This window comes from Bactrocera latifrons, unplaced genomic scaffold (genome assembly GCF_001853355.1).
Source record: "Bactrocera latifrons isolate USDA-ARS-PBARC rearing strain unplaced genomic scaffold, ASM185335v1 scaffold_56, whole genome shotgun sequence".
Taxonomy (NCBI): domain Eukaryota; kingdom Metazoa; phylum Arthropoda; class Insecta; order Diptera; family Tephritidae; genus Bactrocera; species Bactrocera latifrons.
Window position 1 is genome coordinate 554,070 of NW_017537223.1, and position 25,150 is coordinate 579,219.

Sequence of the window (25,150 nt, forward strand, 5' to 3'; positions counted from 1 at the left end):
AAAAAAAAAAAAAAAAAAAAAAAAAATTATAAAAAAAAAATTCGAAGCAGTTGGCAGTTACAGCGCTATATTTTGAAATTTTGTGTAAAAATGGGAAGAATGCCACGCAAGCCACCAATGAAATTTGTGAAGTTTACGGAGAAGATGCTGAATCAGTTCGTGTAGCATAACAATTGAAATTATGGAAATTATTGATCAAGACCGTCACATAAGCAGACACCGCTTAGGAACTTAACATTTATAATCAAACGGTGTTAAACCATTTAACAAAGGCTGGTTACAGAAAGAAGCTCGATGTTTGGGGACCAAAGGAATTGTATATGAAAAATTTAGTGAAGCGAATTGACATCTGAGATTCTTTGGTGAAACGAAATGAAATCGAACCATATCTGAAGCGAATGGCAACATGAGACGAAAAGTGGACAAATACGACAATAATGTACGAAAAAGGTCATGATTCAAGCGTAGTGGAGCTCGAAAGGTTATGCTGAGTGTTTGGTGGGAGTGAAAAGGAATCATCCACCATGAGCTGCTCCAGCCTGGTCGAACTGATGAAATTGAAGGAAGCAATTGAACAAAACGGATCCAGAACTAATCAACAAAAGGACTTCGTCTTCCATCAGGTCAACGCTAGACCAACACATCTTTGAAGAATCTGTAAAAACTGGGAGATCTTGGCTTGGTTCTTGGTTTTGGTACATCCATCAAATAGTTGGACCTTGCGTCATCGGACTATCATTTGTTTCGGTCAATGGAGAGCTCCCTTATTCATTAAAGTTCAGTATAAATATAAAAAAAAAAATAATTGAAGTTGGAACTGAAGAAATACGAAAAGACTTTTCCGACTGCCAAATGTAAGGTACTCTAACTAGTAATTTAGTTTTTGAACATGCTCCTTTCTCCTCGAGAATCTGCTCTTTTGTCGGAACCGCTGATATAGGCTCACTATATCATATAGCAGCCATATACTTGTACACTGGACCATCATAATTTATTTCTTGTACAGAAAACTTTCTTATTTGATGAGATATCTTTTCAACTTTAAGCATGGATTATTATCCAAGGTAGTACTATTCGGATCACTAATGCACATAACAAGCAAACTGAACGATCAAAATCAAATTTTTGTATGGAAACTTCTTTATTTGTATTGAGTATTTAGGTTTCGGTGCAACGGAAGTTGATTTTTTTTTTTTTTTGCTCTGCCTCATTTCGAACGTTAATTTCACGATATCTAAGATAAACAATGTAAAGTTTTTGGCCCACCCTAATGAACGTAAATATGTTTTTGCTTTGAAAAGCCGCCTCTTCTAATTAGTTTCTGTAATGGAATCAAACAAAAAGTGAAATGAATAAAAATAATTTTGTTTTGCGCGAACATTCGATTGGCTTTCATGGTGAAGTAAGCGATGCAACAACAGCAATAACTATAAGCTTCGGTAAAAATGCAAGTGATTATATTTTGCCTAATTAGCGGCCGCTGAAATGACTTTGTGTTACATTTTATACACTTTCGTGTGTATGTATGTGTGCATTTAATTACAATTTGCCCATAAAAAGTGCTTAGTTTTTTTGTTTTTTTTGTTTTTGTTTTTTGTGAACACGTTTATGTGTAAATATTTACGTTGAGGCTTCTAAATTATATATAATTTAATTAATTAACACAGAAGTAATCAATCCCATTTTCGGGCTGTCAATCAAATGTGTGTATTTATTAATTATTGCGTTATCGTATATATGAATTACTCTTACATAGGTTTATAAGCGTAAGAGGTTTTCTGATATTTGTTGATCTTCGATATGCCTAAAACTCACCGTACCATTTTCTAGCTGCATTTCAGGATGTTTAAGTTGTAGCTATCTGCAATGTTGACAACTTCTGCTAGGTTCGTTAGGTTATATCCACTTGTGAATTTCAAAAAATCGATTTTTTGGTGCAAACCCGTGTCGAATGTTCATATATTAGAAAATACTCTTCAAACATTTGATGTTGATCCGGAAAATAGTTTCGGAGATACGAGGGTATTTTTAGGAACTTTTTAACTCAGTGTTATTAGTTCTTAAAACTCTTAATTTATTTTTCTCAAAACGCTGTTTCCAGAGTCGGTGAGCAAAATTTCTCCAAAACGACTGGACACACAATATTCTTAGATATATTTATCAGGCTTTGATGAAAAAAACTATATTTGGACATTCGTCCTTTTAAGTTACTCTGAAAGCCTCCATTTTATAAAAATTAAAATTGAAAATAGCCCATCGATTATTACTTGTATTCATCTGTTGTATAAATATTATATATTATTATTGGTTTTGGATTTAATATAATTTTGTGCTTCCTCACTGCCAGACAACTCTTTTGCGGAGGTGTTCCTGGATATCGACCAACTCCCCTTTTGTGACTTGCAATATGATATAATCCCTTAAAGGCCTTGACACTGCCGTCTGTTATCCGTTAATGCGAATTAAATGCGCACTTAATCAGATCCAAATTTGTAGGTGACAAACGGCAGCTATGCGAGTTTGAAGCTCTCTTATACAGCTGTTTGTCATTTTTATAATATTTTCAATGAAAATGGATAGAAGATAAACATTGCGGTTGTTAGCCGACCAATTTTTGCAAAAACATTTTTTATTACAAAAGTATGAAACTTCTTGTTTGTTATTATTAAAAATTTGAAAAACAGCTATCAGTGTTGCTTGTTTTTCATTCACAATAGATTAAAATTGGGCATTTTTAACAATGTTGCCAACCAAAATGCAGCTAACTCTTTAAAATTTTGATAATTAAATGGGAGTTAGCGACGGAATTGTTTTCACTAATTCCTGAATTAAACCGGATTAATGCAGTTAATCCGGCTTAACGCAGTCGTCTGTCAAGACTGTAAGGTTTGGGTGGGTTTGAAAATTTCAAAAAATCGATTTTTTGTTTTTTATCTTATTAATTACTACAACATATTTGATATATTCTTTCAAAATTTTAAATCGTTCCGAATAAAATTCTTAAAAATAGACCCTTCGGATGTTTCCCCCATGAGGCCTCATCGGTGTAGCGCACAAACTTTAAATGCGTTTTTCGTAAAACTCTATTTTTGAAGTCGGTGGACACAATTTCTCGAAAAGTAATGGACCGATGTATTTCGAATTATGTACAAATTTTTAAAATTCCATTATTTAGATATTGAATGAATAATTTGTTTTCATTGCCAATAAATGTCGAAACTTAACCAAAAAATGTGATCTTTTGTCAAAGTTTGAGAAAATATGAAATTTTTTTTTTTTGTTTTGTTTTTTGTTTTTTTTGTTTGTTTTTCTTCATTCAAACACGAGATTAATATATGTGTTGTGATTTTGTATGACGCAATAATAAGTTATGCTGTCCGCGCCGAGAAAAAATAGATGAGGTCTCAACGGATGAATTTTTAACAGTTTTATATACAAATTTCAGGAGACATTACTGAAGTATATAAAAAGAAATCGTAAAATATCTTTTTTGGTACCTCTGGAACCCACCTTGCACTGATCGCTTCCCATTGTACTAAGCATTAATTATGTTACAATATCCTTCATAAGACTCATCGCTGCCTTCAAAATGTGAAATAAAAGTGCCTTACCTGAAAATCACAATGGAAAATGAATTTCATAGACAACTAAATAACTGTATTAAGACAGCTCGTTGAATATGCTCTTAAATTAATTCAATATTTACTTAATTAATTAAAATGATCGACTTCAGCAACAAACCTGTTAGAGGTGCACTCTGTGCAATTTGCGATAGTGAAAGAAAAAAATCACGTGACAAGTGATACCGTTGAGTCGTAAAATTTCGCTGTGCTGCCCACAAAGCCGCAAACATACAGGCAAATGTGCTACATATTTAATGTCTTGCTAAAGTTCGCACTGAGACTTCAGTTAGGATTAATATTCAGCGAACAGATATGAGTAAAGTCGGAAAATGACATGGAAGGGAAGGGAAAGGGGGACAAAGTTGCTGCAAACGCCGGAAGCAAAATAAGTTTTGTCAAATAATAACAAACTGAAATTAGACTTCCAAGACCCTTTTGGATTTCCTGACGACAAAGAAAACGTTGTTAAATGGTTAATAGTTGTAAAAAAAAGCTTCATATTGAAAAGCTCTAAAAAAGCTCAGCGTATTCTATAACTTTTACTATCAAGAACGGTTTCAGCAGTTAAACACCAGTTGGCTAATGTTAATACATATCCAAATAAATTTCATCTCCGCCTAAAGTTCGTACACATCCTTTTAAATGAGTAGTCACAAATATTTATACAAAGCGCTACCTCAAAAGTCGCCCAGTGCGAGTCATCAATATTCGTTGTTGCGAAATCGAAGTGTGCAGAAAGTGATAAAAGTTTCTCCGTCAGCAGTCTAACAAATGAACTGAGCCGAGGTGGCCAGAAGGATGGAAGACAGAGCGTGAGTATGGGTGCCACCGCTGAGAACTTGGTTGATAAGTTTCCTTTACCCCAAACGCCACTCCGCAAACCAATAACAGTTAAACACACACATACACGAGCAGACATGCGTGGAATCACATGCGCCCTTTTGCGATCCAAAAAGTTACGCCTCACATGTGTGCGTGCGCGTGTGCACTAAGCTTGAGTTATGGCAATGGCTGTTGTCATTTATTGACATCAAAGAGCAACAACTTGAAATCTCGTAATAAAAAATGTCATCAACACAAAACAGCAGCAGCGAAAGCGAACTTCGTGGCACAGAGCGCCGAGCAAACTCGCAAACAACTCACCGTGACAGGAGCTCCATATATTTGTCAAACAGCCGACAACATCGACACTCGCTTGCTATCCTTAAGGGACTGCATTGGGAAATCGGAGAGTGCGTCCGCTTCCCACGAGAAGCAAGATTGTCTCTGAGATTGTGCGTGAGCTCGCTAATGGAGTGGCGGGTATGAAGGGAACCCGAAAATTTCAAAATTCAAGCTAAAGTTTTGCCTAAAGTTGCTGGCGAATCGGACTGAACTTTCAGTTGAACTTTGGCTCTTTGTTTGTAAAACATAAATATATGTGGCCCTAATGTACACAAACATACACACATACAGTTATCGAAGGGGAGGCACTGATGCGCAACTAATAGTGCAAAGCGCGTTCAAATGGATAAACCACAGGGGACGCAACGAAAATATTTCTTCTACGCAATGACTTGGCCGAAGGCACAAAGTAAATATTTTCGTTTATTACCAGCCTTTCGCTGCGTTCGCTCTTACATACTTTTGTGATGGATATTGCCGCTACCACATACCAAATCGATGTAGTTGATTGCCGGAAATCTTATTCGTTTCGTGAAAACTTAAAGGCGTACGAAAATTCTTGTAATGAATATTAAATTACTCGAATAATGCGGAGCAAGAGATCAAAGCTGGTTTATAGATAAGCATTCCTCGTAGTAAAAGCCCATCGGCGCTTGGGAGAATCTTCGAGGGTACCGCTTATGGGCCATAACACACTTCACATAAAAAGGAGCAGAATTTAACTTCAGTAGCACATAGCACAAGGTATTTTTGAAGTTTCATCTGGGCAAAATAATCATGATGAGGAATTCTGAACAGCTTTTGTTAATTTATTGCCCATGAAATTGAACAAAATTTTCAAGTAATGGAAGTTATTACAACCCACACACGACACAACTAGAAACTAAAATTTCTTTATTTCCAATTACCTATTCAAAATGTTTTGAATACTTTTTAATTGTAAACTGAGATTACTGTCCATTCTTCTTCTTCTTAACTGGCGTAGACTCCGCTTATGCAGTTATAGCCAAGTTAATAACAGCGCGTCAAGCGTTCTTTTCGCACGGTGGCCAATTGGAGAATCCAAGCGAAGCCAGGTCCTGCTCCCCCTGGTCTTGTTAACGGAGTGAAGGTCTTCCTCTTCTTCTGCTTCCCCCGGCGGGTACTACGTCGAATACTTTCAGAGTCCGAGTGTTATACTTTTACTTTACTTTTCAATTGCCTACTCAGTCCAAAATAGCACCTGTTGGCTAGAGTTATTCTGCGTTGGGTTTCGACCCTGACGTTGTTGTTGGTGTTAATACTGGTGCCTAGATAGACGAAATTATTTACGATTTGAAAGTTACTATTGCTAGCAGTGGCGTGAGAGCAAAGTCTCGAATATTACGAATGTTTATTTGATGACAAAAGAGAATTCACCTCTACCAGACCCATTTTCTTCGATCCTTATCCGATCAATTGTTTATTTTCCAGCTTCAAGCCACTGATACGGTTCAATTAGTTTCTTGAGCTTATTACACACAATGCGCTCGATAGAACCTTATATGCAATGTTGTGAGGTCTCCTTTTTCTGGATTGGCTAAGCACACTTAAATTTTAATCGTCGGGCATGATTGTGTCCGTCCATATTTTTCGATGAAGCTGATACATGCTCCTATCGCCTCCGTGTTTGAATAGCTCGCCGACAATCCATCGGCCACCGCCACTTTGTTGTTCTTCAGGCGGGAAATGCCGTTCGAATTTCTACATGGTCAGGCAATGGAATCGGGTTCGCTTTCTACTGATGTTATGTTTTCACTTCCATTCATCAGGTCGGGAAAATGCTCCTTCCATAATTTTAGTATGCTCGGGGCATCAGTCAACTTTGGGATTTCTACAAGAGTGTGCTCCGGTCTTGAAACATTCTCTTAGTCGCCACGTTTTTTTCGTACAATTTTTGAGGTTCACCCCTGTCGGCCAGCTTCCCATACCCTATTGAAAATGTTTTGTATACTTTTTAACTGTAGACTGGGCTTGTTGAAAACTACTCACATATTAATTTTGATAAGTAGAAGACAAAAAGAGAAAAACTATTTATGGCCAGTCCATTCCACACAGCGTTTACTATATCACAGTATTTCAAACGAAGAAAAGCATTTTAAACTACTGAAAACATTTGCTTTTTGTCTACCTCCCTTTTATACTAAATTCTCCTAAATTTCACTTTTTTTTTAGCATTCCATCTTTACTCCAACAAAACCGATGAGCGCGTTGAGGACGACACGCTGGCTGTAAAATACGAGGACGGGCGCTGGTCCAAGCCTTACTATGACTGCGGTGGTGGCAACATTTGGATGTTGACGTATACGGTACCATTTTTCGGCTACGAAAATGGAACATATCATTTCAAGTGAGTAACGGAATCAAAATCAACTTCGCAATATAGTGAAACGATAAACAAGTAATATATCTATTACCACTATGCTCATAACACTAAAAATAATTTTGTAATATCCTGGTTAGTGCTGTTTAGCATGCGCTATAAATAGTTCTTAGCAAAATTAATCAAATATGCTAATATGAGTATTTTACAGTTAGCGCAGTTGAAAGCTCAGGTATGATAAATTGAGGCGGCGTGGTGACTTTAAGCTAATGCGACGTAAGCTGAGTGTAAAGCTAAATGTGAAGCAAATAGCTCCAGCTCCTATTAAGTTCAACAACATTGCTTGTAGACCTATTAATAATATCAACAAACACTGCTAACCTTCTTTCAACAAAAGGCCTTTGTTGATTGAGAATGCTGCTATATCAAGAGCAAGTCTACAAATAACTGGAATTAAATGTGACTGCCACAAAAAAACCTTTTCTTGTCGTCCTTTGCATCAACAATGCAGAAACAATTCAATTGTCACGCAAATTTCATTTGAACGCTCAAACACCCTCCACAGCCGTCTAAAAAGCGTCAATTTATGTCATGCTTTGCACGAGTTAGCAGCGAACTTTCGCAAATTCCAATCCTTCTATTAATTTTAATTAAGCCAACTTAGTTGTTATGGTGTTTCGAGTGCGTTGCGGTTGATTGCGAATAATTCTTTTTTATTAAATTGCGGGCGCAACAATCCGTTTCGTCGGAACACTGCTTCATGTGCTTAACAAATTGTTGTTGCAATTGAGCTAACCAAGCGCGCAATTTGAAAATGACTGTTGCGTTAGTTTCGCAATTTTTGTAATTTTTTTTTTGTGCTCCACCGAGCTTGGTGCTGCGAGCAACCAATCATTCACCACTTGTCCGAAGGCAAATAAAATGCATTTCATTCCAGCAGGTACTTGCATTCCAGTAGATTTATGAGTAGTGTGTGTGTGTGTGTGTGTGGGTCGCGGCGCTTCAATGACCAAGTTTAGACCGGCTGCAGTCATTGTGGGTCACCGGTCGCTCGCCGCGCGCAAACCAAATGCGCCATCATCCACAATAAAACTCGTCCGCAACAAACTAACTGGCAGAACTACTGCCGGGTCCAGGAACAACAAGCAACAAACAAAAACAAAAGAGTGGAAAAATAAAATAGAATTCCAAAGCAACAACATAATCACAAATCAAATGCCGAAAGCTGAAACAAAAATGAAAAATGTTGGAAAGTGGAAACTTTCACCCATTTGTAGTGCGCTTTCGCTCGCCCCGCCACCATCACGGCCGCTAAGCCTTCAGGCAGGCAAACGGACAATCCGTCGAGCCGCGCGCAACTGTCAATGGCACTGCCAACTGCCACCCACCAGGCTCTTTGCTACGTCGCGCCCTGTGTGGAAGGCCTCAAAGCGCAAATTCCGACTCGCTCCGGCATTTTCGAGGCAAAATGGATGTGCCATTCGCATTTGTCTAAGCCACCCACACCCGCAGCGCTGCGAAATGATATCTAGCGCAGTGGAACGCGCGCCTCCGCTTCCGTCACGCCGATTTCGCTGCCGTTTCCACTTTGTCTGCTATATTATTTAGATTGACACAAACCTGTTTAGTGTTGCTGCTCCGCTTGGCGCCCCTTCAAAGCGCTGGCTGCATTTATTGCTTGTTCAAAGTGTTTCTCTAGTTATATTGTAGTTGCTGCTGTAACTGACGATGACACTTGACTACGTTGAACTCCCTTGTTCCCTTAATGATTATTGCTGCCATTTTCCCTTGCCATCTGCTTATGGCCAGCTTCCTCTGTTGCATATTCTCCATCATCCGTCGTCTGTCGTCGGCTCGCCACTACTGCGGTTGCCGCAACAGTTTGGCATTCAGTTAAAAGTTGCCATGTTGCTGGCGGTGTTGCGTGCAGTATCCACTGCGCAATCCGTCTTACAGATACAGCGCTCCGGAATGAATGCGCGGAGTATAGCCGCCGTATAATGTTGCAAGTGCGGTGAAAGAATCGTTCAAGTTGTCAATAGTTTAAAAAGATAGAAAGGAAGCTGCAAAAGCACCAGAAGCCATCACTAAATAGTTGCAGTAAATGCAGGCTCACTAGCGAATAGTCTTTTCAAAGTAGTTATGGAGTTCACGAAGAAATTTATTATAGAACAAGGGCTATATCAGCCAAACAGCTGGATTGAAGAATCCAAGTGTAGCCAGGTCCTTCTCCACCATGTAATAATTATTTATGAATTTTTACAGAGCTGACAGCTTTTGGCTGGATAGTACAAGTCTATATCAATTACATAGACCGGACTGTCTTGAAACTATGACGGTACCCATTTTAACCTCGTTTGTCAGAAATGTCTTATTAAATAAACTTGTCGTCAGTTGAACATCGCGTTATAAAAAACATTTAGTTTGCGATCCGTTATCCACTTGCTCATAAAAAAAAAAAAAAAAAACCATTTCAGCTTTTTGTGGTGAAATTCGAAGAACTTAGTTAATATGTTAGTTTTAGCACGTAAAGTAAACAGGCAAACCTTTCCACTAAGTAATAATATTTTCGCCGCAGCTTCCAGGAACTTGCCGCACTGTAAGTCGTTTCACATGCTCACTCATATGTTTACAATGGTAACAGCTGGCGCAATAAATTTGCTTTTGTCGAAATTAATTTTCAGTGGGTATACAGTTGCAATATATGTAAATAGTCTCTATTTACAAATATTATTATGTTTGTTGGTGAATGTTTCGAAGGCAATATCCCAATTACTATGTTCGGACCTTGAATAACACCGATGAACCTGAGTTTTTCGAAGAGCAGAATTTCCACATTCAGATAAATATAACAGGTAGTATAACATCAATATTTTCATTGGCGAACTGCTGCAGAGAGTTATTTGGCAAGACTTAGGTTTGGTTCCGTTGGGTTCTACGGCTGATCCAGAGCCGCCCTTAAGACATAGTACTATGTATACGCAGTCTTTTTTGAAGCCATAAAAATAGAACTCCTGTATTCGATCATATTAGTCAGCAATGCAACTTGTAAGTCAGCTCATACAAATTTGCTCACAGGTTTAATTTCTATTACTAACAGCTCAGTGGGATATTGAAATCTGTAAGCATCCAAGCGTATAGACCTTGATCTTGCAAGGACGAGACAATTGTCTACCCTACTAACACGATACTTCTTCTGCAGCTGCCGTCCGGTAAGATTTTCAATATTATAGCATAGCCGCCGACAGGGTAGTGGGCTGTTAGAACTAACACAAGGCGAAAGGGGCTAACTTTAACTTTATAATATTAATTTTAATAAGACAAGAAGATCTTACGACAAAGTATGAACCAATGGTAGCGCAGTCCTCACCCTGCGAAGCTCAGCTACCCTGTGATGGAGCAAATGGGGAAAGAGAGCAATACTAGTCTTATCATTGTAAACTAAGTTAGGCACAGTTAATGAGTTCAAAGCTTTTATTGGCGTCTCTGAAGGTGACTTCACTCCGGACTAGCAAAAATACTGCAATAGTCACGAAGTTTTAAGCTGCTGACAATATACTCCTTTATTAAACACCACAACTCTCTTTCAGGTATGTGGGCGGAAAAAAAGACACCACAGTTCAATTCAGTATAAAGCCAAAGCGTGCAAAGATTTCGGAATGCTGATTCACCTTCTGGCTGTATCTATGGGCACTGTATGTGCAATGGTTGGAGTGGATCTTAGTGCACCAAGGAATCTGATGAGTGTCACTCGTTGAACGCTCTCTAGCTTCCTTGTAAGTGCGGCGTTTCCTAACGCCTTAAACCTCACAAAGATCGATAGAACATTATGAGTTTGACTATGACATCTTAAAGCCAATGGTCTACTTTCGATGGTTCGGTGCGAAAATCCACTTTCTGTGATGAAAGATTTAAAAACAACGTTTTCTGGTCTTCGGCCAAACAAATATTATCCGAGGGATTGAGGCATAAGTAAAAAATATTATAATACAGTTTTTCGAAGTTAGCCTTCGAAATTGATTTATTTATCTATTAAGTTCGAATCAAAGGCTATTGAAAATCAATATTATTAATTATAGTAGTAAGTAGTTATTAGGAAAAATGAACAGTATGAGTATCATCTACGTTTGTCGTTTATTTTATTGTAAAATTTTCTGGTTACCATATGTATGACTTGCTCTATGGTATCAAATCTCATGGGAAGAAATTTTCACAATTTCTTTGCTATAGCTTTTCATACTAAAGTCAAAGGTATAAAAATTGCAAGATTTTAGTGAAAATAGTTAAGTGTTTTTAAACTTTGGCTGACGACGTCGGTAAGCAAATTCTTCAAATCTCTGTCAGAAATTTAATTTTTGAATTCGCATCAAGTAATATGAAAAATCGCAATCTCCATCTCTCTCTCTTTAAACTTTCCATGAATGCCAAACTAAAAGAATTTTACTGGATTTTCCGTCACCTTTTGCCTTTGGTGTGGAATTCAGTTCAAATTTATCCAGTTGCTTGTTTTTAATAATCCGTTATGTGGCATATCACAAAGTTCTTTTATCTGCGGTAAAAGTTTTGAATAACAAGACAATAATATGAATTCGTGGGAATTGTTGTTGCAAGAAATGGGATAAAAAGAACATTCTGGTGAATTATCACAAATTAAATACCAGTCTTTGCATATTGGTAAAGGTTGAACGTTTCTCTAAGAGTTGATTGTGCACATAGTAAGTAAATGCTTGAAATACTCAGATATTCTACTCCCAAACACATTTTTCTAAGATGAGTTTAAAAAGGAATTTAAATTATTACTTTTTGGGGAAACTTTATCGATAAACAAGGTCCCTTCCAATACAGAATTTACAAAGGAAATCCCTTTTATAAACCGTTATCCTCCGATGTCATTAATGATACATGCTTATTACGTCAAGGAAAACTCATGCAAAAATTAGCAAAACTCCCAGCCACTAGCGGCAAGCTCATTAGACTAAATGAAAAGGAAAATATTGGAGCTTCCTGCTTTCAGAAACGAGACAACGTGGCGTGTTTAAATGTCACTAGTGTGTGCTTTCGTGTTAGAATTGCAATAGAAAGTGGCGTGTGCGCTTAGCACAGAGCGTTCATAAAAACGCACACACCCACAAGCATGTACAGTTATGTAAATACATATGAATAAAGCGTGTGCACAACAACTGCGCAGACAACAATCGTTTTGAAAACACAAACGAACGCCGCGATTTGAGTTTATTCAGAACGCATGTTTGTGTGTTCATACCTGCGAGTGTATGTGTGTGTTCGTAAAGGACTGTGTGCGCACCTTTATTTGCGCTTTGCATTGGTTTCCATTACCGATATCTTTTGTAACCTTCATTATTGTACGGTACGTGAGTTTCACAAGCTCCAGCTGTGCATAATTTCATTTGTTCGCGTCGCCGTGTCTGCGCCACGCGGCAGAGGAGCCCATTTATACGCGACACGCGAAAATTAATTTCAGTGTGAAGCAAAAGGAAGAGAGTGCGATTGTCAACGCTTGTTGCTGCATGTGTTGGTGTGTGTATGCTGTTGTGTTGTTGTGTGGCTGGCACGGAAAATGCAATTCCGAATGTTTTCAGCTACAAAGCAAGTCAATATTTGTAAACGTTTACAATGTTTGTTGTTGTTGCGCCGGAGCAGACATACAAACTGATGTCTGGAATAGAAGTATGATAGCGCCGTGTACTAGGCCTTAATGAGCCGGAGCTCTGTGTCGTAAGCCGCTTTCGGTTCTCGTCTCGTTTGCTTCTATTCTTATTCCTTTAATAACTTCAATTCTGAATTTTAATTAAAGCATAATATTAACTGTATAAACTGAATTTAATTTAGTGAAAGCAAGCTGCACAAAAAATTACTACTTTTCTACAAAATAATCTTGCGATAAAACCAATTAAAAGCCTTGCAGAGCATGACTGTCGCGTGAGTGTAGCCAACAACGACGTATCCATGCCAGAAGGTAAGCCAGCAACACGCACACATATACATGGATTCGTAACTGTAGTGGTACATATGTTGGTGCTTCGGAAAGAAAGGAAATTCCAATTAATTACTTGTTGGAAAAAACAAACGGTTGCGTTCGCATGGTTGCATTACTCATACGCCCGGGTGGCGGTGTTGGGCTATCAAGTATGTAACAGGAGTGCTGCCACGAGTATCCTGGGAAAACTTCACTATTATTGATATTTTCAATCTAACCTTTACAAAAGTGTGCGATGTATAGCCCACTGAGACCAGATGCGATTTAATTTAATGCCAAACTGCAAATACCTGTGCAGATAAGCAAAACTTGAAAAATAATACAAATATTGTACTTTGATTTTCTAACCAATATAATACTAGGTCAAACGGTTGGTTTCAACTCTTCGTACTTTTACAAAAAATAAGGAGCTCACAAGCAAATATTTAAACGAACTCGATATTTCAGACTATCTATGGCTTCGAGTATACTGTATCCCAGCAATTTAGGTTGGTAGTTTGGAGCAATGGTGCTCATAACATGGAAATTGAGTTTTATACCTTGCACAGTTTATGTAGTAGTCTTTCAGTATTTTGTTAATAGATGTCGTTGCAGTCGTATATCTCCAGTTCAGCTTCATTTGAGGCAGAAAAATAGTTGCAGCTCAAAACTGTTAAAAAAAAAAATCGCTATATTTTGAAATTTTCGAACCATTTCTGAAGCGAATGGTAACAAGAGCAGAAAAGTTGATCAAATACGACAATAATGTGCGAAAAAGATCATCTAAGCGTGGTAAAGCTCAACAAATGCTCACAAAGCCAGGACTGATGCCTAAAAAATGTATTCTGAGTATTTGGTGCTTTGGAAAAGAATCGTCCACTATGAGCTGCTCCAGCGTGGTCGAACGTTTGATTCTACTGTCAATCTACTATCAGACTGAAGCAAGCAATCGAAAAAGACGGCCAGAACTGATCAACAGGAAGAGCTGCACACACGTCTTTGACGACCTCGGCAAAAACTGGGGGAGTTTGCCTGGGAAACCAACACATCGCACCATCGTACTACTATTTGTTTCGGTTTGTGCAGAACTCCTTTAATGGCGTAAAGTTGACAAAAGAAGCCTGTGAAAATTACTTGTTGCAGTTTTTCCTCAAGAAACCAGACAAGTATGTAAGTCTAGTTTTCTCACCAATACCCTGGTCATTTGTCGGATCCGCCGATATCTGATCACTATAGGAAACGGTTGTTATTCAAACTGATCGATCAGAACCCAGTATTGGTATAGGAACATTTTTTATTATACGAGTTATATTAACGAAATTTTAGCAAACGGTACATTCTATGAAGAAACTGTCATTTGTGTCCGTACAGTCTTTCAAATGATCGATCAAAATAAAATCTTTGTATGCAAACTTTTGTTATTTATAAAGGGTATTATAGCTATTTGTTCATCCGAGGTTAACCTTTTTGTTTAAACTGACTACTTCCTTGTTTACTCGAGTGTCTGTATATATCTCAGTGTATAAGTATCCAGAAGAATGATAACTTAATGCGCTATTCGAAATATTATCAGAACATAATTTGAAAAGCTCTAAATGATATTATCTTTACGTTGACTGCAAATATAGATGATAACGAGTCTAAGTGTTTTCAGGCATGTTTTTCTCACTTCTCCCATACACATTCTAGAGTTAACTTTGCTTCCTTAATTGTAGGCAGTATGTGGCACACATTTATTCGGTGAAACGCAAGCGAATTTAAACTAATTCATTTCAAAATGAAATTTGGCACAGCAGTTGCTCGTACTCGTCAGTAAATAGTAGCAATTGTTCGAAAGAGGCGGCTGCTTAGGGCTCAAATAATAATGCTGCAAATAAACATTTCCTCAAGCGTAAACGAGTCGCTATGAAAACAAGTTGGCAAAAGTTCAACCACAGCGCTGGTCTCGAATTAATTGAATCGAACACCTTTTTCTTTTTCCTCAAAATATATGAAACTTTATGCGCTTGTGTGTGTATGTGTGTGACTTTGGCCTACAGCTGCACGTTTAATTTTGTTTGTATGTATGTTTAACAAAATCGGTAAAACAAAAACAAGTGTAAGCCCACTAAGCAAATAATGTCCAGCATTAATTTTATTTTCCGCCAAAACAGAAAGGGTTATGAAAAACTTTGTAAACTTGCAGCGAAAACAAATACGTGATGTCATGCCAACCATGCGGCGACTGCCAGCTGCCAGTATATGCTCATGTACACATACACACACATTAATATAAGCCGAAGTAAAAAAAAAGTGTAAGACACAGCTAATTCAGTCAGGAGTTAAAGCTCGCAGCACAGCCATGTGAGAAGCACATGATACAAATGTCAATAACAACGGCGAGTTGAGACGACGAGACTGGCTCCTGAAGCATAAATATCGCGTGGAGCGGTGGCAGTGGCAGCAAAGACAGCGCTGCTCAACGAGRCGACATGCTCACCACACTAACCTAACTTAATTAGTCTGCCTGTGCGCCTGGCTGTACGCCCGTCTGGCGGATTGCACAGCTTTCGAGCTGTTTAAWCGCGTCCATAAGTTGCTGTGCTCGTATGTATCGTGTACTGATAGTAACTAGCCGCTGACTTGCGTTGATATGGACCGGCTCTTCCGCCAGTGGCTGGCTTGTAGTGAAGTTTATACACACTTTRTGTTCATGTTTGGGTGCGTTAGTGTATTCAGTTGATTCAGGATTTGCGATACCGATATTTCGGGCTTATAAACTATGATAACTTGACGGCTTCTCTTTGAAAAATGGTGCTTCCTCATTGTATTCTCAAGTATCACTTACATAACTAAATCTTATGACGCCAAAAACATGCTCTAAGCGTCGAACACTGAACTGAAAATTGCTCCAAATGTGCTAGAGAAAGAAACAATCCCGTAGTCTCAAACTCGTAYCCGTGAGTTGGTGTCGCCTTACAGCATTAGCACTCTCAAGTCATCACATCCTTAACGCGCCACTAAGTGGGCAGTTGGCCTTAAAATTTTGTTTGTACTTTCATTTTCCAGCAGAGTTGCKTTTTACTACAACTGAGTTTGTTTGCCACAGCCAACGGAAGCCAAGCGAGCACCTTTGTAAATAATGGTTCAGTTTACTGTGGACTGGCATTTGACGTAATAGAAATAAAAGTGTAAGAGAAAAGTGCGTTCAGTAGTTGTTTCAATTAGCTGTTATATAAAGGAAGTAGCAAGGTCAGTGTTTACTACAGAATTTGTCATTTTGTCTGGCGGAATGCATTTTTTTGTGCGCATGCAATTTAACTTTTTGCTTAATTTGGTTTACGCTCAGCTATTTCAGTTTGCAATTAGCGAAGTAATTAAGTTTTTCTGGATGTTTCATTGTTGTTTGGCGACGTGCTACAMCAAAATATATGAGTTTTACTCAGCAAGACGGTTATTTGTAGCACGTTAAAATATTCGAAACAAATGTTACTAACCAGGTCAATATATATCAAAATAATTTAAGTGAAGAAGTGAATTGAATTCTCAATGATCGCTCATTCTATCCGATCGTCCGTCTGTCCGCCAATATCATCATGTGACCGTACGTTTCTACTTGCAATCGCCCATGCATCTGACTCCTTCAATTCATTCGACCTTCCTTCATTTCTTGTCTTCTGTATTAATTATCATGTTGTGGAAACGAAATTGATGTTCAGTAAAGTTCTAATACTTCATGTTTTAAAAGTGGAGAGTGGCATGTGTGGCAAAGTTTGGGATTTCCATTCTCTATTAACCTCTGTCAGAACGTACTTCGTAAATGATGCAATCAGACTCAAGAAATGAGCATATCCAATTCTACAAGAAATAAATGCAATTCTTTCTCCTTCTGTCCTGGAAAATGTATACTGCTAAAAGCAAAAAATAGTAGATCTTGTTCATATTTTTTAAATGTTTAATTTATTCTTCAAAATCAATGTGAAAGTTGGCCTCAATACACTTGTAACAACCTTTCTTCCAATCCCCAAACAGTTGTTAAGGACAATTTTCGGAATAGCCTTCAATGCGCGTAGCGATTCACTTATAATGTCCGTTCTTTCCGGACGTGTTCTTTGAGTTTGCTGAATAGCCAAAAGTACCATGGAATTTCTGCAAGATATTGGCTGAAAATTTGGCGAAAAACTGACGAAGGATCAACGCAGTAAGCGACAGCTTTTTTGAAAAAACCAAAAGCTGTCAGCACTTAATTCAGGCTTCTTTTTACGCAAAGCATCACGTAAACGACGCATAACACTTGATCTTTGACCTGTTGCGGCATGGTTTTTCGGTTTCGGCTCACCTTTGCGACGATTATCGGCGGATTGGTCGTCTGTTTGCAGGTCAAAAGCATAGATCAAAAACTCATCGCTAGTAGTAAAATGTTTAATGACGTTTAATGGTAGTCGAAAAGCATTATTTCTCAGACCTCAACCCGACGCTGTTTTTCGAAAAAATTAGTGAATTTGTAACCAATCGTGTTTTCACTTTTCTTAGACCCAAATGGGTTTTACTGATTATTCATATATTCCAACAATGCCAGTAAGATCACTGACTGTATTGATCATCAGTTGATGTTGAGGGCCGTTCAGGACGTCCTTCGTCGTCAACGCGTTCTTGACTCTCCTCGAATAATTTGTATCGGTCAAAAACGCTTGCTCGCGACAAATAATTATCACCGAAGGCCTTTTCCAATGTTATGTACGTTTCGGGACCAGAAATTTGATTCCGCTTGAATAATTCCACTCATCATAAGACAAGAGTATACTACACACTAATATTTACTTTAAAGGGACATTTGACACAGGTGTCCCTAACAGTCATAACAACGTAGAAAAAAAACTGTTTCGATGAATGAGCTTTCGCGCAAAATTCAATTTAAAGAGTCTTACTATTTTTTTTTTTTTTTGCTGCCCAAAAAATAAGGTGACATTTGAATTTAAACTGCGCGCGTCGAAGGATTTGGAKAATTATTTTTTTAGGTTGGTAGTACTATCAGTCACATTTATGTCAAATTTCATGTCAAAATATTCATTAGTGTTTGAGATACGTGTCGTTTTGTGAGCTGCAAAAAGTGAGTTTTTCGTTTTTTGCGATGCCGAAATTTGTTSAGCAAAGAATTTGCATTCAATTTTGTTTATGGAATCAATTTTCTGCTGCGGATACGTTGAGGATGACGCAGAAAGCCTTTGGTGATGAGGCCATGTCTAAAAAAAAATGTTTACAAGTGGTATAGTGAGTTCCAGGTCCWGGGCRACCATCAMCCGTCSAATAACAATTAGAGACCTTGCTGATGAAGTTGGCAKATCGAAAGGYTCAGCCAATACCATTTGATGGATGTTTTGGACTGGTACCGAAAACATTGAATTTTTTGGAAAAAAGGCGTCGCGTTGAAGTGTGTGAAACGATGCTTTTCGACTACCAAGGTATCATGAAACACATTATAACTGGCGATGAGACTTGGATCTATGCTTACSACCCCGAAATAACCGATCAGTCGAGCGAATATCGTGCCAAAAGAGAGCCGAGACCAAAAAAATCGCGCCAAAGTCGCTCAAAAATCGAGGTCATGTTGACTTTTCTTCGGTTATCGTAGTGTTGTGAATTATGAATTCCTTCTAACTGGTCAACAAGGAATATTATTTGAACGTTATGCGTCGTTTGCGTAACGCTATTCGCCTAAAAAGGCCGGAATTGTGGAAATACAATTCTTSGTTTTTGCACCACGATAAAGCATTATCCCATACTGCCCTCGTAATTCGGAATCATTTCGCCAAAAACTCAACCTATATCGTTCCGCAACCACCGTATTCACCTGAGCTGGCGCCTTGCGACTTCTGGCTGTTCACCAAGCTCAAAAGACCGCTCCGGGGACACCGTTTTAATACGATAGAGGAGATTCAACCCGCAGCGAAGACGGAACTGAAGGCCATCCCGGAAAGTGGCTACAACCAGTGTTTAAGTGCATTGCATCGGGAGGGGATTATTTTGAAGGGGATGAAATTGACTTGGAAGAATAAATAAAGAATTTTCAAAATAAATRCAATGTCACCTWATTTTTTGGGCACATATAATGCCCAAATATAAAAGGGAGCATAACTTGAGATGATAGAATATAAACCGCCTTGTCATCACTAATGACTACATGATTCTCTCAAACCTGCTTATAAATTCATAAATCTAATTWAAAAAAAAAAATCCAAAGGTCTGACTTCCTAATCATATTTTACTAAACAATTAATATCAGTGGGATTTTTAAGTAAAATCTCCGGCTGCGCGCTCTCACAATCATTCCAACATTCAGCAGCATTTAACGGTAGTTTGGGCATGTACATTTTGAGTTGCAACGTAGTTCGTGCAATACACCAGTGTAATGTCAGGACGATTTAATGCCAGCCCAAGTGGGAAACTAAGTAACGTGCGGAACACAATGCTCGCCACAGACTGCAGCAGCACAACAGTGAACTGAAAATGGCGTTGTGAATCCTACTACAAGAACGTTTGTGAGATGGCAGCAACATAACAATGGCCGCATGTACACAATTTCGTTGTGGCCATACTAATACCTTGCGCTTCAATGAAATTTTAATATTTTGTTCAAAGCGAAATTTTTAGCAAAAAATAAGTAAATAGGTAAATTTATTTGTTTTAAATTATCAATTGTTATTATAGATGATGTAACAGAGCTATTTCAGAGCTTTGAGTAATTTTACATTTTACATATTATAATATTAGTGGCATCATCACTCTAACTCATATCTCTATCTTCCATTCTACTGTCAACTCTACTGTCGTCCTACCGTCGTTGGCAAATATAGGATTAAATTGACGTTAGCGAGAACGACAACTGTCAGCCTGCAGTCGTGTAGCCGTGCAGCTGTCAAAATAGGACCGTCCATAAGAACGTGTGTATTTTAATATTTGACASATGTCGTTTGCAGTCTGTCGCGAGCATTGTATTCAACACAGAACTGGCGGTGGCTGCCGGCGGAGTGTCGCTAAGGCTCGCATAATACTTTCGCTCACTGTGCTCTGAGTGTGGCTCTCTGCTTTGTTTTTTGTTTTTTTTTTTTTTTTAAAGAAATGTGAAAAGTGTGTTCGTTGCATTTTTGCTGCTGCTTTATTCTTTTTTACTCATTTGCGTACGAAAAATCCCTTATTCGGTTGTAATGCAATGAAATTATAGCCGTTGTTCGCACACGCGACGTGGCATGTGGCATGCGGATTGTGGCGACATTATGCAATGCGCTGCTTGTTGCCTAATTTGCTGAAATTCTCGCAGTTATCGTCGCCTCACTCACCGCATACACAGAACTTAAACCACGTCAGCGCGACATTCGCCGAGTCAATCTGTCTGGCGGACAACCAAGCAACATGCATGCAAATGAATTTTATTTGGTTTATTTTTCTGATATTTTTCCAACTTCGTGCTGCGGATTTCATATACCTCTCGCTTACACATTCGACTTTAGTCTCAATCTCCAACTTCTTTGCAACAGTTTATACCTCATTTGCATATGTATGCGTGAGAGTGTACCGTTATGGGTTCGCATTGAGATTTCAATATGTTGAGTTTACTTCTGGCAATGCGAAATTTAATTTTCACAATAACCCCGAGCTTACATCCATGTGTACATACATGCATACTTTATAAAATGTAAAGCCTGCCCAAGAATGTATCCTCACATGAGTGGGTGTGTCTTATTTATGTAAACTTTCGCACGGATTTCGCAATTTCCATGCAGAAGAATGTCTCATTGCATTTCGTTATCCTTCGTCCAACACCGTTGTCTTCGTCGACTTCTTTTCTCTCCTCATTGCTCGCTCTTCTTTAGTGTCTTGTTTGTTTATTGGCAGGCTTCACGCTTCCACGACGTGGGCGCCTGGCACACAGTGGCTCGCCAGCAGCAGAGCATAATAAATAAATGAGATTTAGCGACTACTTACATCAATATAATAAAACGCACTGATTTTCCACTGATCACGTTGCTTCACTTTCCCACTTCCCGCCTCGCACACATCATCGCACAGGCGAAGGCTACGACAGCAGGCGCTCGCCCGGACTGCATCGGCGCATTCGAGGACTCACGTCRCGGCAGAGGCAATGCTGTTGCTCGCAGGATGATCACAGCTTGACAAGCTGATTGTGCCCTGCTCCCTGTATTGTTGTGCAATTGTTATTTTTTATTGCCTCGCAAATTGGAAAATCTGCTGTTGTTTTGTTTTACTYGCTGTTGCACTGCAGATTGTTATTTGGCCCGGGATTTGTATTGATTGAGACGAAGTTGCAGGCCATTTGTATGTTAGTGGAAATCATTTCGAACTCATTAGCAGTTTAATTCGCTAGCTGTGACGGGAAAATCTCTGCACATACAACCATAATGTAGGCACTTGAAAATTACTCAAGTAGCAGAGGCATTTCCATATAAGCGCAAGTATTCTGCAGTTCGTTGAGACCGGTAATTAAGGCGACACCTTGTTCTTTTCAATACTGCAATAACTTAGATTTTAAAACCTATTATTATATGATATGATACCTGAAACTTTTTTCGGTACAAGGTTGAATTATGATATTTGTCAGAGTGAGATAAAAAACCAAACTTAAATAAACTTGTATTATCTGTTGAAAATTAGCCACATATGATATGGTAAATTTTAGTAATATCTTGTTAGTTACCATTACCAATTTTAGAGYTAATTACTGAAAAATTTATTTACTACAGTCATTTTTACTACTGTCGTTAGTACTGAAGATTCACCTGGTTTTAAAAACTCATCATATACCAAATCCTTCCGATTCCAMCAAATGCAGAGAATCTGWTTTTGCAGTCGATGTTGATAGTTGTACCGGATTAATCCATGACTTTCTCAGTTGAGGATTCTTAAAGCAAATCCATTTTTCATCGCCAGTGACAATTTAATGCAAAACAGATTTAATCTGTTCTTTGGAGCAAAATTTCGTCATACTTTTTTTCGGTTTTACATTTGTTTTTTATTCCATTCATGTAACACACTTTCCCCTTTCCCATAGTTTTGAAACGGGGCGATATTGTTTATTATGGAACATATGTATCTATACTATGGCAGCCATTTGCTTTTGACTGAGAGTATCGTATTCACTCAATATTGCTGCCGTTCAGCGTTTTCAAACTTCTTTGTTGGTCTTCCACGTCCTACATTTCTCACATCAAAATCATCATCTCTGAATCATTGAAACCATCTTTTGCATGTTGCTTCTGATAGAGCAGGATCATCATATACATTGACAAGCATTCGATGCGACTTTGGGGCACTATTCATSAAATGGAAAAAAACCTAATGCTTTCTGCAAATCATCACTTTTCGATACAAAATTTTACATTTTCAACACAATGATGGAATATGATGTTTGTTCAATGACATGTTATTGAATACGTTTCACCGATGTCATGCCAACCAAACGGAAAAAAGTTGAGTTTCACAACAAAAGTTTCTCACTAACACATTTGTATCTTAACGTTCACTTCATATCGGCGCACCTGCTATTAATTCCCCAGTCTAATATCAATTAACCGAATATGMGAATCAATTGCAAATTATCTCAAAATCAACTTAAATCGAAGGAAACACTGAATAATCTCAAAATTACTGGAATTGAAATATTATTGAGCACATTTAAGAAACAAAAATTGAAATTTATGAGCTTCAGCCCTTTAATGTTGATAAATAAAGGGAATTTCCTTCGCTGTGCAACAGGTTGAAAATATGATCTCTCACATATACTTCATTTTCGCCTTCAAGCGAATATGGTATAAGACAGATGTTACAAATTAAAAGTAATCTCTGTATAATAACATAAAGAGTAAGTTATATAACTAAAAGTGATTCCAGGCTAATATGCGTTATAATATATAAGCAACTAAGAAATTATTTGCTAGCTTATTAAATGCGAAGTGTTACTTGACTCTGCCCATCGGCAAATAGCAACTGAGACTTCTTGTGAGTATCTTAAGAAGTTTACTTGGCTCATCATTATTTTGTATTCTATGTGCTTACATAACTGCTTAAGTTGCCARTACAGTGCTAAACACACACTAACTCATTGTGTTGCCACTTAGTTGCTATTGCGAGCTGCAGCTTAAGGTGTGAGCGTGAGAATGTAGAATTAGAAGCTTGTATATGTAGAGACAATTACTAGCACGTGGCAATAATAAAGCTTAAGCTTCAATAAATCCCTTTTCATGGTTACCAGGCTACAAACGCCCTCAACTCGAAGCAGCGGTGATGCACGAACACCGAAGATGAAAGTGTCTCACACTTAACTGCAAATAAAGTAGAGAGGTTACTCAACAGTTCTCAACTTTAGACATATTTAGTAATATTTTTGCAATCTTTACATTTTTTTTACCTAAAAACTTCCCATTTGGAGAAAAAATTTAAATTTGCTTCATTTMATATTTTGCTGCAATAATATTACTTCTTTTCAAAAGTTGAGAACCCATGCCTCTTCTTCTGTTAATGGTTTGAGGTTTTTTTCTTATGTGGGAACTATATTTCTTTCTGCTTGATAGGCATATTATTGCATCCTTCGCTTTTATGTTTTCTTCCGAAAGTTATTACTTTGCTTCCTTAGGAGACTACAGTGTTGCTTATGTTTCTCCTATGCTCACTGGAGCTTTAAAACTGTTTATGTAGAGACTGAATTATGAACTTAACTTCTCTGGAGAACTTAGCAACTCTTTMCACATATGAAAATATATACTTGTCTCATTTTTATGAGAAATCTGTCAACAATCTAGAGCCAGGATACTATGGCACAATACAATTTCAAAGATTGTTATCAGCTGCTAGACCTATGTATAAACTCTGCATCATTTCGTAGATATACATATAAGGGGTGTCTCCAGAAGCACCACAAAATGAAATCCATTCGAGCGTCTGCTTTGAGACAMTAATAGATGATAAACACAATTATTATTTATCTATTAAATGGAATATTCAATTTACTTACATATATATTACAATTCCAAACATTGCGACGTTACGTTGGCATCTTATGACACTGCCCATTTCTGACATTCCATCTCAACAAAGGCTATGAAATATTTATATTGAATTATTTATCSTTGTGCTGTGAAGAGTTATTCAAGAGGGTTTTTGTATGGACATAATTAAACAAGAAGAATATTAAGAGGATATTGATATTATATACATATATGGAGAGGCAACAAAGCCTCCCCAGGTGTGTGTGCAAATACACGTATATAATATCTAGGCTCCGTACGATAGCATTCAATATTTATTTAATTCGCGTGTAAGCTTTGGTTTATTTATCCGAATCATTCGAGTTTATATTGTATGCAAACATTTTCTTGGTATTTACGAAATGAGGAATATTCCATTTATCATCTTTAGAAATGCATTCAATATTATTTATGCACAYATTTTTGTATATGCTTCATATATACACAAATACGTATCTACTCAGCCATATTCCCTTATTAACAAGAGAGCTACTAAGCCTATGATACGAGTATATGAGTTACGCCGCATTATTTAAGTGTGACGTCACAATGAAAATATTAGATCAGACACAAATATATTTTTATTTGAAACAGAAGGCCTTTATTTTCTAGGCAACTATTTATAAAAATTCGAAAACAAGGTAATTTAGTTAATATTGGGTAGTCGAAAAAGACTTTTCGTATTTTGTCGTTAGATGYCGTTGCAGCAGTATATCTCCAGTGCTACCAATCACATTGTGTCTTACCATATAGTGTTGGAAAATGTTGTGGGAGTTTAAGCTTCATTTAACCAAAAATAAAAATAAAAATTCGTGGAAGTTGAAAAAGTTACAGCTGTTCCAAAATTTGTTAAAAAAATGAAGAAATACGCTATATTTGGGAAGAATGCCAAGCAAGCCACCAATGAAATTGATGAAGCTTACGGRAACGATGCTGTATCATTTCGAATAGCATAGCAATGGTTACTTCGCTTCCGTTCTGGAAATTGCGAAATTTCGATTTTTACTGAAAGAATAATGTCTCTAGC

General features: G+C 37.8%; 1 protein-coding gene across 1 annotated transcript in view; it reads left to right on the plus strand.

The window, feature by feature from the left end:
* The window catches only part of LOC108974481, an 81,919-nt gene that overhangs the window by 32,443 nt on the left and 24,326 nt on the right, over positions 1-25,150 (plus strand). The window contains exon 3 of the mRNA XM_018942340.1: positions 6,981-7,155. Coding sequence (XP_018797885.1) covers positions 6,981-7,155 — 175 coding nt within the window. The remainder of the gene's footprint in view (positions 1-6,980; positions 7,156-25,150) is intronic.